Here is a 19,756-nt window from a genome sequence, read left to right on the forward strand (position 1 = left end):
CATACTAATACTACTTTATTTCTGTTGGTCTATAGAATTTGAACATATATGGCAGAAGTCTTATATATGCCTAAGCAGACAGCAGATAAGAGTGCTTAAGGTAAAAAGAGTTCCTTCTGAAACTTTTTTTTAAAAACCTATATTTTAAAAAACACAGTTTACAAGGTTGTTTACACTGTTGTTTGATATTTGTTACACTTTTTTACAAGATGAAAAAGCTTTCAGACATTGAGAATTTTAAATGCAAGACCATCTCATTTCACTTGTGATCTACAAACATATTTCAGTTATGGAATAAACTCTCCTAAATTAAAAAGCCATAATCATTTTTTTTAAAAATTAAGGTATATACCTGGCTAACAAATATTAGTATGTAAATCATTTTCCATTACAAATAATAAATCTAATCCTACTGGCAAGAAAGTAAATTACTTTCTATAGATGTCAATGTTTTTAAAATTCTAGTTTGGTATGTCAACTGTTCCAATATATTATTAGTCAGGTACTCCAAAATCCAAAAGGACTAAATGATCTTTTCTTAGTATTTACAAATCCAACAGTTGACTAAATATATTCAACCCCATAGGCCTTCTACAGTTACATTATGCATGTTTATAATAAAGTAACTCCTATCAACACTTTTCTATTCTTAAACATTAATGCCACCATCACCTTTTAAAACTTTAGAATAGCCTCCTAACATTCTGCTTTCGGTATCTATCTCCAATTCAATCTACACTGCAATGGCTTATTACGTTTCCTGAAAGAAATTCTCAACGTCTCTCCATAAATTTTAGCATAAAGTTTAAAAAAAAAAATCTATTCACAATTCTTCAGAAGTTAGTCTTTACTCATATTTAGCAGTATCAAAAATAGGGTGCCAAAAATACTAGGACAAAAAGTAAGCTGCCTCTATTTGGTACACCACCAAATAAGCAGAGAACCCAAAATTCCTAGGACAAAAAATACAAACTACCTCAATTTGTTTCACCATTTGAGAACATTTTTGACTAGTAAGTATTTGAACTAAAAAACCAATTTATAAGAAAAAGTTTTATTAATAGTGAGTCACTTATAAAGTAAAGTTTTAGATTGCAAATTACAGGTGCCTATCATCTGGCTATGCTGGGGCACACTAAAACGTACGTATAGTTTACAACATCAGTGAAATAAGATTTTTGTTAAATAATATTTTTGTTAAGACTGGGCTTGGTTAATGTTTTGAAACTATACTGTTAGGTACAGGACAAAGACTGTTGATTACTAAGATATACCAAGTTGTAAGCTCTAAGTTCTCAAAAATCAGAAAACATAAAGTAATTCAAGTAAAATTCCTCATATTCAAGTTTTTACTAGTTAAAGAGAACAATTAAAATAAATTATTTTTTTTTTTTTAGTTGGAGTCTCACTCTGTCACCCAGGCTGGAATGCAATGGCACACTCACGGCCACCCCAGAGTCGACCTGCTGGACTTTGGTGATTCTTCTGCCTCAGCCTTCCAAGTGGCCGGAACTACAGGCACACGCTACCATGGCCGGCTAATTTTTGATTTATTGTAGAGACAAGGTCTCGCCAAGTTGCCCAGGCTGTCTTGAACCCACGGACTCAAACAATCCACTTACTTCGGTCTCCCAAAGTGCTGGGATTACAGGTTGAGCCACTGAGCCTGGCCAAGAACACTTTTTAATTTTAAAAAATTTGAAGAAAGTGTCTAACTTTTAAATCCATCAAGCCTTTAGATATTAACTCCCAGTTATCAGGAAATACGGGGTATAAAAGAATACATTAAACAACAAGATAAAAGAAGCAACCAGACAAACTCAGAAGGATAGTCAGCAAGACTCGAGAGGCTTAAAAATGTAACACAACCAGATGCAATGCATTAGATAATGATTTGGGTAAACCATCCAAAAATGATAATTTAAGATCAGCTGTTATTAAATGAGATAACATTTTAATGAGACAGAAAAATAGATAGGAATGACTAGGGGAAAAAAAGTAAATTAAAAATACTATGCACAGTATCATTTTTATCTTGGTTAAAAATATATGTATAGGTACACATTAATATATATATATTCATGCAAACAAAAAATATCTGGAAGAAAATGCACCTATAACTAATTTCTGAGTAATGAGAATGTAATGCTTTCATTTTCTTTTAAGTTTTGATAGTTTGTATTTTCTAATTTTCTACTGTGTACATGTATTCCTCAAAAATATAAAGGGTTGGCCGGGCTTGGTGGCTCAGCCTGTAATCCCAGCACTTTGGGAGGCCAAGTCGAGTGGATGGCCTGAGCCCAGGGGTTCAAGACCAGCTCGGGCAACTTGACGAGACCTCGTCTCTACAATAAATTAAAAACCAGTCAGGCGCCATAACACGTGCCTATAGTTCTGGCTACTTGGAAAGTTGAGGTGGAAGGATCACCAGAGCCCAGCAGGTTGATGCCGGGGTGGCTGTGAGCGTACCACTGCACTCCAGCCTGGGTGACACAGTGAGACTCCAATTAAAAAAAAAGAAAAAGAAAGAAAAGAAAATTCTATCAGACAGATATAAACAGGAAGGACTGACACCAGATCAAGTACTCTAAGTCATAATGGAGTAACTGAGAAATATGCATAGTCCTTGTATAAGAACTAATATATAATATATAAAGGACTATTGTACATAATTTTATATATATAATGTATATAGAACTACCATATAATTAAGTATATACCATATATAACTATATACTTCCAAGCAACTGAAAAATACATATATTCCACATAAATATGAGAAAAAGCAAGAACTTTATTCTATATAAGTTGTATATATATTATATTATACAACCTATATATATTGGAATATATATATATTCCAGTCAATTTAAAAACAACTTGAGTTCATGTCAGGAAAAGTCAACTAACAAAACCACAAAAATGTAAATGAAGTTCATTAGGCCAGCTACTACCAAGTAGGTATTTTCATCAAAACCCAGTTTTGCATAGAAACATTGAGGGCCGAAATATAATTAGATATGACCTCCCAGAAATTAGGTCTCTAAATCTATAGCTTACATTTCACAATATATTTCCAACTATCTGTCACATTTGGTGTGTCAACAAACAAATCCTCCTCTGGCACACTCAAACTCACAATATGTATATCCTTTTTACGACTGTTTTTAAAAACATTGATGAATTATTTCAGATAAGATTTTTAACATACCGCTGCATTTCTGCTCTGAAGCAAAGGCTTGGTATTTCTAATTAAGAGTCTATGGTCTGGATCCATAATATATGGCTTCTTCCTTTTGTCAGTCTTTTCCTTCTGTTCCTCATCAGATTCATAGAAATTCTTTTCATTGTCTTCCAGAACATCATCCTACAATGACAGAAATCCAAGCTGAAGATTAGTTCAGACCTTGAAAAGTCCAAATATTATAGTCAGAGAAAAGTTTCTTGTGAACATCTACAACAACATTTCACTGTAGAACATTCTGTTGGGGCAATTTTAAAATATTATACAACCTATACAGAATAAAGGTCTTGATTTTTCTCATATTTTATAACACAGTAAAAGTGCTATAGATGATGCTTCTACTATATCACATAGCAAATCTTTGACTATTCAATCTCCACAGTAAAACTACAGTTTTTCAAAGATAACACTTGAAATTAGATTCTAATAAGGCCTACAATATGAGACTACCAAAAATCTGAAAACTATCTCCATAAATTATCAGTCACTGAGTAACTAGATTAACAAGTCAGAAAAAGGAGGAACACGGTCTGAATAATAAAAAGAAATCATAACAAAGCTTGACAAGTAAAGACTAGTGGTTAAGTAGGTTCCTGAGTTGTCAAAAGAAGTCTCAGTTTGAGATTAATGAATACCACAAAAGTTGATTCTCGTTTTTGTTTTGAATTCTTTATCTCTGCCAATAAAATATGCCTATAGACATTTAGTCTCCAAAATAAAGAAACAAAAAGGACACAGAGTACTATTCACATATATCTAGTTCAACTACTCTTTAGAGTTAACTTCTTTTTTTTTTTTTTAAGAGTTGGAGTCTCACTCTGTCACCCAGACTGGAGTGCAGTAGCCACTCCCGGCCACCGCAGCCTCGCCTGCTGGGCTCCGGCGATCCTTCTGCCTCAGCCTTCCAAGTAGGCGGAATTACAAGTATGCACTACCACGCCTGGTTGATTTTTTTATTTATTGTAGAGATGAGGTCTCGCTGCCCAGCCGGGTCTCGAACCTGTGGGCTCAGGCAATCAACTCACCTCAGCCTCCCAAAGGCGCGGGATTACAGGCTGAGCCACCAAGCCTGACTTAGAGTTAACTTCTATTGCCAAGTATCTGAAACACACTTTCTGCTTCCAGGAAGATGGAATAGATGTCCTTTTCCCCCATTTCTCTCAAAATGTCCAACGAGAAATACAGAACATTATATATAAAACAAACAGAAGACTATAAAAGGCAAAGAAAAGGAAGACTAGACAGGGACCGCAAGACCCAAAGAATGACACAACAGTGAGTTCCCTGGGTTTTCTTTCTACTTCATATATCCAAAATTGGGTACCGGAGGAGCTGGCAACAAGTGCAAACAAAAAAACCCCAAAATCTGCTCACTCTAGCCAAAGGACCAAGAAAGGGGCAGTAAAGCAAGACAAAACTTTTCGAAATAACTGCTCAAGTGCAGCCAACACCAGATTGAAAAAATACGGCCTTACTCCACCAGCAAAGGTTGAGATGGCTAACCCACCAGCAAAGGCTGAGATGGTTAACCCAATCACTCCAGTGGATGGTTTCACCAAAGGCTGAGGTGGAACTGAGACTTTAATCTCCACTGAGAGGTAAGAAGGCACCCTCACAGTGTCAGTGGGGACCAAGCGGGATGTTTGAATTTCCAAGCCCACCTGTTAGTGGCAAGGTGATCTTCTTCCTCCCCAAAGTGAAAATGTTCAGACGATGCCCAGTGGACTGTCAGGACTTGCAGCACCACACCTAGTAGTAACCAAAGCCAGCACCATCACACCATGGAGGGACACATATGGAACAGTAATGAGACATTTATATTTCTCCCAGTCAGAGAGCTATTAGGAAAAAATTGGTGGAGAGCCAGAAATCCCATACTCACCTGTGAGAACAACAAGCACCATCCCTCCAAGGAGTCAGTAGAGGCCTCTGAGTGGGAGTCTGGACTTCTACCATGACCGGGCAGTAATGGGATGCCACCTCTCCCTCCCACTACCACCTTTCCCTGCTGGAGTGGTGTCAAACAAAGCCAGCTAAACAGAAGGTTTAAATAAGATCCAGTCTCAAAGTATTCCACATGCCATGTTTCTATTTTTAAAAATTACTCATCACTCCAAGAGACAGGAATATCTCAAACTTGATTTAAAAAAAAGATGATTAGCAGATGCCAACACCAAAATAACAGGAGATACTGAAATGATATAATAAGGATTTCAAAACAGTCATTACAAAAATGCATCAGTGAACAACTGGTAACAAATTAAAGAATTTAAAAAAATAGAAAGTCTTAGCAAAGAATTAGAAAGTCTAAACAAAGAAAAAGAAGATACAAATAAAGACCAAATAAAAATGTTATAGATGAAAAATACAAGAACTAAAACTAAAATCTTGGCCAGACGTGGTGGTTCACACCTGTAATCCCAGAACTTTGGGAGGCTGAGAGAATTGTTTGAGCCCAAAAGCTCAAGAGCAGCCTGGACAATACAGCAAGACCTCATTTCTTATTAAATATATATATATTTTTAAAAAACTAAAAATGTAATGAGGGGATCAAAAACAGAAAGGAGGGGACCAACTGAGGAAACAATCAGTAAACTGGAACACAGAACCACAAAATTTATTCAATCTGAACAAAGAGAAAATAAACTAGGGGTAAAAAATAAATGAAAATCTTAAAGCATCCTGAATTTTATCACACATCTTTAAAAAAAAATTTTTTTTTAAAGAAGTAGACATGAAAACCTACAAAAAAAAAAATTAAACAACAGAGTGTCAGGGACCTGAGGAACTACAATAAAAGATTAAGCATTCATTTCATCTGAATCCTGGAAGGAAAGAAAAAAAAGGGAAGGGCTGAAAAGAACTCAAAGAAATAATGGCTGCAAACTTCCTAAATTTGGCAAAAGACATAAAATTACAAATTAAGGAGGCTGAACAAACCCAAAACAGGATAAACCCAAAGAAATCCATATCAGCACACATCATAGTCAAACCTCTGAAAACTAAAGACAAAGACAAAAATCTTGAAGGTAGAATAAGGGAAGTGGCACTTTCCCTTAAGACAAAAATAACTCAAATGACAGAAAATTTCTCATCAAAAATCGAGGCTAAAAGAAAGTAGAGTAACATTTTAAGTGCCGAAAAGAGTAACTACCAACCCAGAAGTCTTACATCTAGCAAAAATGTCTTCACTTCAGGAATGAAGTGAAAAAAACTCAAGACATTTTCAGATGAAGGAAAACTAAAAACCAACAGACCTATCCTAAAAGTATGGCTAGAGGAAGCTCTTAAACAGAAAAGATACGATTAAAAAATAGAATCTTCAAATATCAAGAAGAAAGAACATGATAGGGAAAAATACCGATAAATACAATTACTTTCCTTTCTCCTCTGCATCTTCTAAATTATGTTATATCATTAAAGCCAATGTCGTGATACTGATAAGGTTTTAATTGCATGTAGAGGTCATACTAAAGAAAACTATATTTATAAAGTGGGAGAATAAAGAGATGAAAGGGGGTAAGTGGTTAAAAATTTTACCACAGTGTAACATAAGGACACCAGAAGACTGATAAGTTATGACTATATATTATGTAATACCTATAAAAACCACTAAAAAAGCTACACAAAGAAATACATTCAAATGGATTATAGATAAGTAAAAATGAAATCCTAAAAAATGTTCAAGTAACATACAATAAGACAGGAGAAAAACAGAAGCTAAGAATAGAGAGAACAAACAGAAGACAAATGACAAGCAGAATTAAACCTTAAAAATCAAAAATTGGATTGAATGTACATAAATATATCAACTAAAAGACAAAGACTGCTAGAGTAGATTAAAACACATAGCCCAAATATATGCTGCTATAAGAAGCTCACTTCAAATATAAAGATACAGACAGGCTGAAAATAAAAGGATGGAAAAAATATATAACATGCTAATATTAATCAATATAAATCAGAAATGGCTATATTAAAATCAGATAAAGATAAACTTCAGAGCAAATAAAATTACTACAGAGAGGGATATTATATAATCACAAAATGCATAATCTGGCTGGGTGCAGTGGCTCAAGCCTGCAATCCCAGCACTTTGAAAGGCCGAGGCAAGATGAGTCCAGGGGTTCGAGACCAGCCTGGGCAACTTGGTGAGACCTCATCTCTACAATAATTGAAAAAAAGCCAGTCTTGGTGGCACACGCCTGGAGTTTCAGTTACTTGGAAGGCTAAGGCGGAAGAATCGCCGGAGCCCAGCAGATCGACACTGGGGTGGCCGTGAGCATGGCACTGTACTCCAACCTGGGCGAAAAAGTGAGACTCTGACTCAAAAAAAAAAAGCATAATATACAAAAAAGGTTATATATCATAAAATTACATTTAAATAACATTCTTGAAATGACAAATTACAGAAATGGAGAAAAAATTAATGGCTGCCAGGGGTTAAGGATGGGAGTGAAGTTAAGTAACTGGAAGAAAGTGAATTTAGCTATAAAATGGCAACATGAAGGCTCCCTGTGATGAAAATGTTCTGAACCTTGACTATATCAATGTCAATATATTGGCTGTGTAGTTTTGCAACATATTACCATTGGAGGAAACTGAGTAAGGGTTATACCAGATCTCTCTGAATTATTTCTTACAATTGCATTTAAACTATCTTTAAAAAGAAGTTTAACTGAATAAAATTAAGTAGATGAAAATCAGTAAATCACAGTAAAAGCAATTTGTTGTCTTTATGCATTACTATAATACAACAATATAGAAAATTATCTAAAATGTTTTAGATTATTATCATTGAATGAAGTATTTTTCTATCGCTAAATGCTTACAGATAATACAAAATATTTACTTAAATCTTGATATAAATATCACTGGAAAACACTTTTTATCAAAGGAATAACTTTTAGGTCTCTTAGAAATAAAAAATAATATTAGCTCAGTGTGTTTTAAATTCACGATAAAAAATTTCAATAAATTATTCAAACAGAAAATGTATAAAACTTGTACTCTTTGAAAAAAAGTACTTAATGATATTCATCTTCAAAATTGAACTCAAAATTATAATATTATCCCTGTCCTTTGAATGCACAATTCAAAATAAACAAACGTCTAGTCTCTTAGTATTAAAAAATAGACTATAACTGAGAAAGATACTTTTACATCAAGACCAGATATGAGTGATTATTCCTTTAGGGAACTCTAGGCCAAAGTAGTTCTAGTATGTGCATTAGTAAACCAATAAATGATATACAAATAATCAAATGCTTTAAGCACAAGCACCTACAATCAAGTCAAAGTTAATCAAACAAGTGTCCAAACTCTACCTAAAAGTGATATATAATGAAACTGCTATATTAACAAATATAGCATTATAACTGCACATAAAATCCTCAGATGTACATAAAATGTTGCTTTTATCAAGCATTTATTCATTCCATTTCTTAATCATTAACTTCTTTCTTAGAATTCAGTTACATTATTTTAATGAAAGATGCATTTGTATTGTTTGCTTTACTGTACAAATGTTTAAGATCATGAAAGTATTTTAGTAAAAAGTTTCCAAAGGAAGAACTTTATTAGTATCTTTTGCACACACAATTAAGAGGTTTTATATAACTATTAAGAAAACTTTTACAAATTAACATTTAATATTACATAAATTCAGCCTAAATAACATAACAAGACCTCCCATCTCTACAAAAAAAAAATATAAAGATTATCCAAGCTTGGCAGTATGTGCCTGTAGTCCCAGCTATTCAGGAGGCTGAGGGAGAAGGACCTTCTGAGCCCAGGAGGTCGAGATTACAGTGAGCCATGATCATGCCACTGCATTCTAGCCAGGGCAGCAGAGTAAGACCCCAACAACAACAACAAAAAAGATAATAATTATATAAATTATAAATTCCTAAAATAAAAAGGATAATTTGAAATAACATATTTAAAGTTTTAATAACAGGATTATCAGCTAACAAACATGTAGAATATGTTGCTATAGCTAAAATACTTGATAACAATTATTAAGTAAAAGTATATTCTTCTCAGAAGAAATTCTCCTATACTTTCATGAAATTTCAGTTTGGTTCTACTGCCATGAGAACATCATGGCATAGCCTTTTAGTTCTGGCTCTTCTAGTTACATGTACATACCAATTACATAATTCTCTAAACTGAAACCAAACGGGAAAAAAAATTGACAAGTGAAATGTTGATGTTTTCATGAGATTAGTAAAATGAACAAGACAAAGCTTCCATGGAGGATGGGAATCAATCTCCAACAATGTATCAGAATCTATATAACTGCAGACTATGTTTTCTAGGATTTTCAACCAATGAGAACAGATATCAACCCAAACAAAATGCATGCTACAGATGTATAACCAGTACCAGTGTACCCAGACACACCAGTTCAAGATCAGTGCTGGCTCTATGACCATGACAAATTACTTAAATTACTTTCCTTGTCTTGATTTAACCATTCCTTGTTTTAATTTACTCATCTATAAAGGGGGATAAAAGCAGTATCTATATCACAGAAGTGTTTATAAAGACTGAATCAGTTTAATGAAGTTTCTACAAGCATTTAGTGCATGTTACAAATTAAAAACTTGAATAGTAACTATCATCACTGCTTTTACTATTAAGAAACTTTCTTTTTAGAGGTCATATAATAGAAACTTCTACTTTAACTCAAATCAAATATCTCTAGATGACAAACACGAAGAAAGATTTCTTGCTAAAATTATCCTTCAGAAAAGAAGTTACCTCATATTTGAGGAACTACAAATGTATTCTGAGGCTATTACACAATTGCTCAATTTTGAATTACAATGTATTGTTTGAGGAACTTGTGATACCAAAACAACTTCAATCAATGCTAGTTGTGGATGCTTAAAAGAAGTCACAAACCCCAGTGATAAAAATGACATTATAAATAAGCTCTTAAAGATAACTTTTTAAAAACAGGAAATCTAGGATTGTACAGTTGTTTCTAGGGTGACTAAAGAGGCAATTTAGAACAATCCCCTTTCAGTGAGAAATAGAAAAGCCAGGGGGGAAAAACATAAAATCAATCTGTTTGAAGGCATCAGAGAGTTAAAAGAACAGTGATGAATTATGTAGGCAAGACCCAGAAGAAGGAATAAACCTAGAAATTGGATTGGCCTTTGGAATGCTTTCCCCAAAACAGCATGTATAAAATATATAAGAGGTTGGAAGGCCTACAAGTTGAGTAGAGCTTTCAGAAGATTCACAGAAAAGAGAATCAAAAATCAAAGGTCAGGATCCCCTCTAAAAACCATAATTCTGCTAAGAGTCCTAGTCTTTGGTTTAAAAGACAGAGTCTATAGCCTAGAAAGTAAAGATGATCGGATTAAAATCCAGTTTGTATCATCTCAATCCAGAACTGTGGTAGTTATAAGACTGTTGATTCTCTTCCCTAATACCATTACACAAGCAAACCAAATTCAACATCCAAAGCTTCAAACTACTTCAGTAATGTATCAGAAAGGAAATAATGGTATCATTAAATGTTAGGATACTGTTTCCATTTGGGAGGAAAGGTAGAATACTAAGTGAAAGGTATTAAGAGCAGGGTTTATGAAGTATACTGCTAATTTGTTTTTCTATTTGAGGATTCATTACACAGGTATATTCAGTTTGTGAAAATTCATGAAAACATCTGTTTCTGACACATGTACTCTTCTGTATACACTTCTACTTCAGTGTTTTAAAAATATGCCTACAAGAAAAAAAAGACAACAATGTATACACCAAGAGGGAACAAAAAGAATACAAATGGAGACTTCCGGCAAGATGGCGATAGGGAAACCTGGTCTGTGAAACCCTCTGCAAAGGAGTACTGCAGTGGGTCTCTGGCTCTCTCCCGGGGGGCTGCGGACCCCAACATCGCAGCCTGCTCTTCACACAGAGCTCAGCCGTTGCCACTGCTGGGGCAACGCAGCAGTCTGGACAGCCACTGTAACGCAGACACAGCAGCCGCCTTGGGGGGGACGCCACCGCCGCGGCCTCCATGGCAGCCATACCACATCACGCCACCCGTGCCTGAGGGATCCACGACTTCAGTCCTTGAAGCCCCTGCAGGGAAGATCTGCTGGGATCACTGCTACTTCTCCTGTGACCGTGACATCCTGCCTGCCGTGGGTCTCCTCCCCATGTGCCCTCAGGCAGGCTTCCATCTCCAGCTTCTGCAGGTTCCTGTCCCACCCCGCCCCCTCTGGGGCGAGCAGCTGAGATAGCACCACCTGCTGATGATTCAAGGTAACAACACCGAAACCGGAGACACAAGCTTGAAAAAGACATAGGCCAGAGTGATGAACAGAGGGTGATCTGAACTGTCCTTCACAGCAGACCAGGGGCAACTGACCCTAACTGCAAACTAATTTACCAGCTTGAAAAGAAAGCTAGAAATCAGAACTGAAGGGACATTGGACTTAAACGAAAAGTCTCAGAGTGTGCTTGACTGATTCTGTTAGTTTAATGACTTAATTCTATTCCTACTGTATTGCTCCATTTTTTTTCTTTTTTTTTTTTTCCTTTCTTCCTCTTCCTTTTCTTCTCTTTTCCTCTCTGTAAACCAAATCTTTGTATAGAGGAACAGAACACCAATAAGGTGGTTGGATAGCTTGTATGTTAGCATCTTTATATGTTTTATTGGTTTTTTTTTGTATGGGAGTTGGTTCATCTGTAGCTGTGGTCTATTGTTTTTATCTGTTTCAGTATAGGTCTCTCTCTCCATTTCTTGGCACACTCATTTGTTTCCCCACTTACTCCTCTATCTCTCCACCCCCTCTTCAACCCATTGTCTACTCCAATCTCTTCCATCTACTAACCACATTTTATTTCAGGGAGTAAACCTACAGCCCCACTGCACGGACAGATTCCAAGGCAGTGGGAAGTGGGTTACAGATTATCCAAACACCTGGCAGCGAATACCAGGACCTGCAGATAAATTCTGAATCACAACTTCCCCCTTAAGTAAATCTCAAAACTGCAAAAAGGACCACCCCCAACCTACAGTGCAACTCCAGAATTGAACAAAGTAAGAGGGCATACATAAAGAATAGGAGATTGAACAAACAGAAATAAAACTAATCCCTCTACCCCTGAATAACAGAATTAAAGAAGATGGTGTCATGGAGGAAAGGAAAAAGTAGAGAGGGGGGAAAAAACCGCACAAATGAAGAAAAACCAAAAGAATAATATAGGTCTCACACAGACCCCTGGGAGATCAGACACTGAGAAAACAGATTCTGGAACACAAACAATGAAGACCCCCAGAATGACTGGTCACATGCAACAAACCAAGACATCAAAACATTAATAGAGAGAATTTTTAAAAATTGAGGAGAGACAAGAAGAAAATAGGAAGGAGCTGATGTCAGAAATAACAGCAGTAAAGAATACTGTGATGGAAATGAATAACAGACTAATAAGCATGGAAAGCAGAATTAGCCAAGCAGAAGAAAGAATCTCAGAGCTCAAATACCAAAACACAGAACTAACCCAAACTGTCAAAAGCATAGAAAAGAAGCTCAAAAAGACAGAACAAAACCTGCAAGAGATGAATGATCACTTCAGGAGACCAAACCTAAGAGTAATTGAGCTTCCAGAGGAAGAGAGAGAAACAGAAGCCACACTGGAACAAACATTTCATGAAATCATTCAAGAAAACTTCCCTCATCTCATCATGGATGAAAAAATTCAAACACAAGAGATTCAGAGAACCCCTGCAAGACAACAAATGAGAAAACCAACTCCCAGACACATAATAATTCGTTTAAATAAAGCAGCTATAAAAGAAAACATCCTAAAGGCAGCAAGAGAAAAAGGCCAGACTACCTACCAGGGAAGACCAATTAGAATAGCAGCTGATTTATCCACAGAAACCCTCCAGGCTAGGAGAGCCTGGAGCCCTATCTTCAAAGTTCTAAAAGATAAACAATTTCAACCAAGAATAACCTACCCAGCCAAACTAAGCTTCATTAGTGAGGGAGAATTGAAAACTTTTCCAGATATCCTATCCCTAAGAACCTACACTGCCACCAGACCACCTCCCCAAGAAACACTTAAGAAAGTACTAAACACAAAAGAAAAATAAAAAAGAACAACAACATTCTACATAAGAGTACAGGCAAAAGATGAAAAACACACATGAGCTAATTCCAAAACCCAAAGAAAGACAAAAAACAAACAGGAACAACTCTGTAAGAACCTTACGACAGAGATCAACTCTTGCATTTCAATTATTAGCCGAAATGTGAATGGACTAAATGCACCACTGAAAAGACACAGAATGGCAAAATGGATAAAATATCATCAGGCAACAATCTACTGCTGTCAAGAGACTCACCTCACTAGAATGGACACCCACAGACTCAAAGTAAGAGGATGGGAAACAAACTTTCAGGTGAACGGAATACAAAAGAAAGGAGGAGTAGCGATCTTAATTTGAGACAAAATACCCTTCAAGCTATTAAAAATCAAAAAAGATACAGAAGGCCACTACATAATGATAAAAGGCTAAATCCATCAACAAGAAATATCTATCCTAAACATATATGCACCCAACATAGGTGCGCCAACTTTCATAAAGCAACTTCTAGGAAAACTAAAGAAAGATATTGACTCTAACACTATCATAACTGGGGACTTTAATACCCCACTGACAACCCTAGACAGATCATCAGGACAAAAAATCAGCAAGGAGATCCAGAACCTCAAGGTGACTTTGGACCAAATGGACTTAATTGATACCTACAGAACACTCCATCCAAAGACCACAGAATATACATTCTACTCATCACATGGAACGTATTCTAAGATCAACCATGTAATTGGCCATAAATCAAGCATAAGCAAATTTAAAAGTACCGAAATTCTACCATGCACCTTCTCAGACCACAGTGGAATCAAAATAAACATTGACAACAACAAAGTCCCCCCAAAACCCACAAAGACATGGACACTAAACAGCATGATGTTAAACAACTCCTGGGTCAATGATGAAATCAAAACATAGATAAAGAGATACCTGGAAACAAATGAAAATGAAGAAACATCTTACCAAAATCTCTGGGACGCCTTGAAAGCTGTAGTAAGAAGGGAATTTATATCCCTACAAACACACATGAAGAAAATCGAAGAAAATGTAAGGAACACAAATTAACAACCTAACAAGCCACCTAAAGAAGCTGGAAAGGCAAGACCACAAAAACCCTAATTTCAGCAGAAGAATCCAGATCACCAAAATAAAAGCCCAAATCCAGGACATAGAAGACAAAAAGATAATATAAAAAAATCAATGAAACAAAAAGCTGGTTCTTTGAAAGGATAAACAAGATCAACGGTCCCCTAGCTAGACTGACCAAGAAAAAATGAGAAAGAAACCTAATAAGCACAATCAGAAACACAAACGATGAAATCACATCTGACCCTGAAGAAATACAAAAGATCATTAGAGACTACTACGTACACTTGTATGGAAACAAACTTGAAAACCTTAAGGAAATAGAGGACTTTCTGACATCACACAACCTACCTAGGTTGCAACAAGAAGAAATTGAGACGCTAAATAGACCAATAACAATCAAGGAAATCGACTACGTAATAAGAAAACTTCCTACAAAAAAAAGCCCTGGTCCAGATGGCTTTCTAGCAGAATTCTACAAGACATTTCAGGAGAAGCTGATACCAATCCTACTGAAGGTATTCCAGGCAATTGAAAAAGATGGAACTCTCCTCAAATCATTTTATGAAGCCAACATCACATTGATACCCAAGCCAGGTAAAGATCCAACAAAGAAAGAGAACTACAGGCCAATATCTTTGATGAACATAGATGCTAAAATTCTCAACAAGATCCTTGCAAATCGGATTCAGCAATACATCTCAAAAATCATCCATCATGACCAAGTAGGCTTCATTCCTGGGATGCAAGCCTGGTTCAACATTCGTAAAACCATTAATGTAATTAAATACATCAACAGATATCAAAACAAAAACCACATGATTATATCATTAGATGCAGAAAAAGTTTTTGATAAAATCCAGCACCCCTTCTTGATAAAAACCCTCAAACATCTAGGCATACGGGGAACATACCTCAAAGTAGTAAACACCATCTACGAGAAACCCACAGCCAGCATACTCCTAAATGGACAAAAATTGGAACCATTTCCTGTGAAAACTGGAATAAGAGAAGGATGCCCACTCTCACCCCTCCTGTTCAACATCGTATTGGAAATCCTGGCTCGAGCAATCAGAGAAGAGAAGGCAATCAGGGGTATCCAAATAGAAAAAGAGGAAGTCAAGTTATCTCTCTTTGCAGATGATGTGATTGTGTACCTTGAAAACCCAAGAGAATCTGTCAAAAACCTCCTTACACTGAGGTATATATACACGATGGAATACTACGCAGCCATAAAAAAGAACAAAATCATGAATTTCGCAGCAACCTGGATGGAACTAGAGTCTATAATACTGAGTGACCTCTCACAGAAACAAAGATCCGAGTATCACATGTTCTCATTGGACCTTGAACATGCAATGTAATACTATAAGAAAATGACTGACAGTACTGGGAAACTATGGGGGGGGGGAAGATGGGATTAACAGTAGCAAATAGCTGTCTGGGGATGGGGAAACACCTCTTTTCAACAGGGTGCCTGAATGAAACGTACTTGTACACCTAACCCTTAACTGTACCCCACAAAACCATTTTAAAAAATTATGAAAAATAATTTTTTTAAAAAAAAGAGTACAAATGAACTGTACTATAAACTGAATATCTGTGTTCCCCTAAATTCACATAGTGAAATCCTAATCCCCAGTATGATGGTATTAGAAGGTAGGACCTCTGGAAGGTTAACAGGTCATGAAGAAGGAGCCCTCATGAATGGGATTAGTGCCATTATAAAACAGACCGAGAGAGCTCTCTCACTTTCTTTCTGTCATAGGAACAGAACACAGCGAGAAGACCCTCACCAGACACCAAATCTACCAGTGCCTGGATTCTGGACTCCCCTGTCTCGAGAACTGTGAAAGATAAATGTTTGCTGTTTAAGTCACCCAATTAAGGATATTTCTGTTATAGAAGCCCAAACTAAAACAAACTATAAAATAACTATGGTAAATGCATTCAGGAAATTAAATGATAAAAGAGCTTTTGGAAAGAAATGTAATCCAATATAGTTTTTACAGAAAAGTCAGGTTTATTTTTATATAAAGTACTATAATTTTAGAAACCATTTATAGTTCATTAAATTCTGCAATCTTTTTAAAATTTAAATTTGACCGATTTTACCACTGTGATACTTCTAACATAACCGATAGAGGAAGATCTACACTCTCTTAGAGATAACAAACCAGATACTTAAGATAATTAAGTGAAAAAAATCAAACTATCCACCTCAGAGAACTCTGTGAACACTTTTAACATAATCATTCTTAATTAACATGTTAAAGGTATGATGGAATGAACTGTACTTTCCCCTTGTCCAGAAACAGAAAAGTTGGTAAACAAGATAAACAAGTCTATTAAGAAAGATGATGAGTATCTGCTTAAGAGTAAAAAATAACATAAAATGAGTGTAAAAGACTTGGAAATCTACTTTATAGGCAGAAGTTTCCATTTGCTCCACTTGATATACTAACCACACTTCATATATGTAAAAAAGATTAACCAATTTTAATACACCAACATTTGTATTAGAAAGCAATTTTTAGAGAGTCTGTTTTTTGTAGAACTACGTAATTTGAACTTATTCTATACCTTTGAACATGCTTCTTCTTATCTAGAGACTGATATTAAGCAGTCTCGATTTATACAAGTTACATCTATGAATTTGGAAGGAAGTAGAAAAACCTCTCTTACATAACCAAAATAGCTGTTATGAGGTCTTTAGATATTATGCTTTATATATTATTCTGAGTATATTATGCATATTATTTTACCCATCTTGATATTCTGATTTCCTGGTATGCAGGTGATAAAAGCTGTAATTTTAAAAGTCAAAAGTATACATTGTATTTCCATTGTTCAGGGACAAGAAAAGAGATATGTGTTTTACAAGTGTTTGCATCAAAAAGATAAAAAGAAAATCAATTGTTACACGTTGTTTCTACTGAGCCTAAAGAAATGAGGAATCATCACGCCTGTGGGTTTTTTTTTGTTTTGGTTTGGTTTTTTTGAGTTGGAGTCTCACACTGTCACCCAGACTGGAGTGCAGTGGCCACTCCCGGCCACTGCAGCCTCGACCTGCTGGACTCCAGCAGTCCTTCTGCCTCAGCCTTCCAAGTAGCTGGAACTACAGGCGCGCACTACCACGCCCGGCTAATTTTTTGATTTATTGTAGAGATGAGGTCTCGCCAAATTGCCCAGGCGGGTCTCAAACCGGCGGGTTCAGGCAATCCACTCACCTCGGCCTCCCAAAGTGCTGGGATTACAGGCTGAGCCACTGAGCCCAGCTAGGCATACGGTTTCTAATTGATATTAATTAAAATATTTTGTAATATGGTTTTGGTTTGTCTAAGCTATGTAATCAAAATGCTAATATAAAATACTGATGTTACTATTACAAAAAGACATAACTATTTGACTGAAATCTGACTAATGCAGAAAATATTACTAATAAACTCATGAAACCTGCTCCTTTACCCCTTGGAACGATGACTGGTTCTAGAGCTAGAATAACTAAAATAAGCCTAGCTCATTAAGTATTTAGACAAACCAAAAAACTCCCTACGGCTAAAGCTAAAAAATTTGAGCAACGAAATAAATAACAACTGTATAAATGGTATAAATGGAATAAAATAAATATTTATGAGTCCATACTGATATAAATGACAACTAAATAAATGAGGGAGTAGGAACAAATCTTCCTTACAAAAGAATTCCAAATAATGCAAATATTATGAAGATTTAAAATACTAAATTTAGAATTAAAATACTAAAGATTAAATATTCATTAACATGTGAATGAATTACTAGAGATACTAAATACATTAATATCATGTGAATGAATACTAAAGATTTGAAATACATCTCTATGACAGCACTGTATATATATTCTAAGGTGTTATGTATCCCCAACAACCTAAAAAGAAGAAAAGGTGCTTTCCAACAGAAAACTATTACATGACTCAAGAAGTTCTAGTTATAATGAAGACACAAATCTCTAAAACCTCAAAATAAAAATATATATGATAAAACTGAGTATAAAATGTTCTATTTATAAATATTTTAGATTCCTGATTTAAAATATAAGTGTGTGTATAAAATGAAATTATATATTACAACAGACTTCTTTTTCCACATTTCTTAGAAAAATGTACATTTAAGCTGGAGCAAAAAACAAAAAACAACAACAACAAAAAAACACTTTAAATCCTCTCATTTGGAAAATGGCCACCAACTAACATTTAGAAATACACTCTCAATAGATATCAAGTAAAATTATGATACCTAGAATTTTATATGAAATCTGAGAGTGCTGTCCAAGTAGAGCCGAAACAAGAATCACCATGAGCTGAGAATGATGTAGTCAGGTAATGTGTGCATGGGAGATCACTGGACTGTCAGAAGTACTTTTGTGTGTGTTTAAATTTTTCCCATAATTAAAAGTTTAAAAACAGTGAGTTTGACTTCAAGACTTACTATAAAGCTACACAAATCACCAGGACAGTGTGATATCGGTGAAATAATATGCAAAAGCTCAGATGAACAAAATACAGAGTCCAGAAACAGACTCATATAAATATGATCAACTGCTTTCACAACAGACCCAAGACAATATAAGGGAGAAAAGATGGTCCTTTCAACAAATGGTGCTGGATTAACTGGATATCCATATGTAAAAAAATGAATCTAGACACAGACCTTAAACCCTTCAAAAAATGAAATGAACTCAGGACAGATCACAGATCTAAATGAAAAACACAAAACTATAGAGTTATCAGAGGCTAACAGGAGAAAATCGAGATGACCTTAGGTATAATGACAAAAGGCATGATCTGTGAAAGAAATATTAATAATAAATTAATTAAAATTTAAAACTTTTGCTATGTGAAAGACAAGTTCAGGGGAATTAGAAGAAAAGTCATGGACTGGGAGAAAATATTTATAAAAATCCCATCTGATAAAGGACTATTATCCAAAATATATGAAGAACTCTTAAACTTCACTAGTAAGAAAACAACCAACCCAATCTGTAAAATGGGCCAAAGATAAGAACAGATATTTCACTAAAAAAGACACACAGATAGTAAATAAGTATATGAAAAGATGCTCAAAATCATATGTCATTAGGGAACTGCTAATTAAAACAGCAATGAGATTTTATAACACACCTATTACCATGGACAATATCCAAAAATTTGTTAACACCAAATGCAGGAAAGGATATAAACTAATAGAAACTCTCATTCATTGCTGGTAGAAATGCAAAATGGTACATCTACTTTGAAAGACAACTTGGGAGTTTCTTGGCCGGG

At 35.3% G+C, this 19,756-nt stretch overlaps 1 protein-coding gene across 1 annotated transcript in view; it reads right to left on the reverse strand.

Moving 5' to 3' along the window:
• Positions 1–19,756, reverse strand: part of AP3B1 (adaptor related protein complex 3 beta 1 subunit) — a 245,200-nt gene that overhangs the window by 166,050 nt on the left and 59,394 nt on the right. Inside the window, exon 7 of the mRNA XM_008049368.2 lies at positions 3,212–3,367. Coding sequence (XP_008047559.1) covers positions 3,212–3,367 — 156 coding nt within the window. The remainder of the gene's footprint in view (positions 1–3,211; positions 3,368–19,756) is intronic.

This window comes from Carlito syrichta, unplaced genomic scaffold (genome assembly GCF_000164805.1).
Source record: "Carlito syrichta isolate Samal-C Ts95f unplaced genomic scaffold, Tarsius_syrichta-2.0.1 Scaffold133743, whole genome shotgun sequence".
Lineage (NCBI taxonomy): Eukaryota > Metazoa > Chordata > Mammalia > Primates > Tarsiidae > Carlito > Carlito syrichta.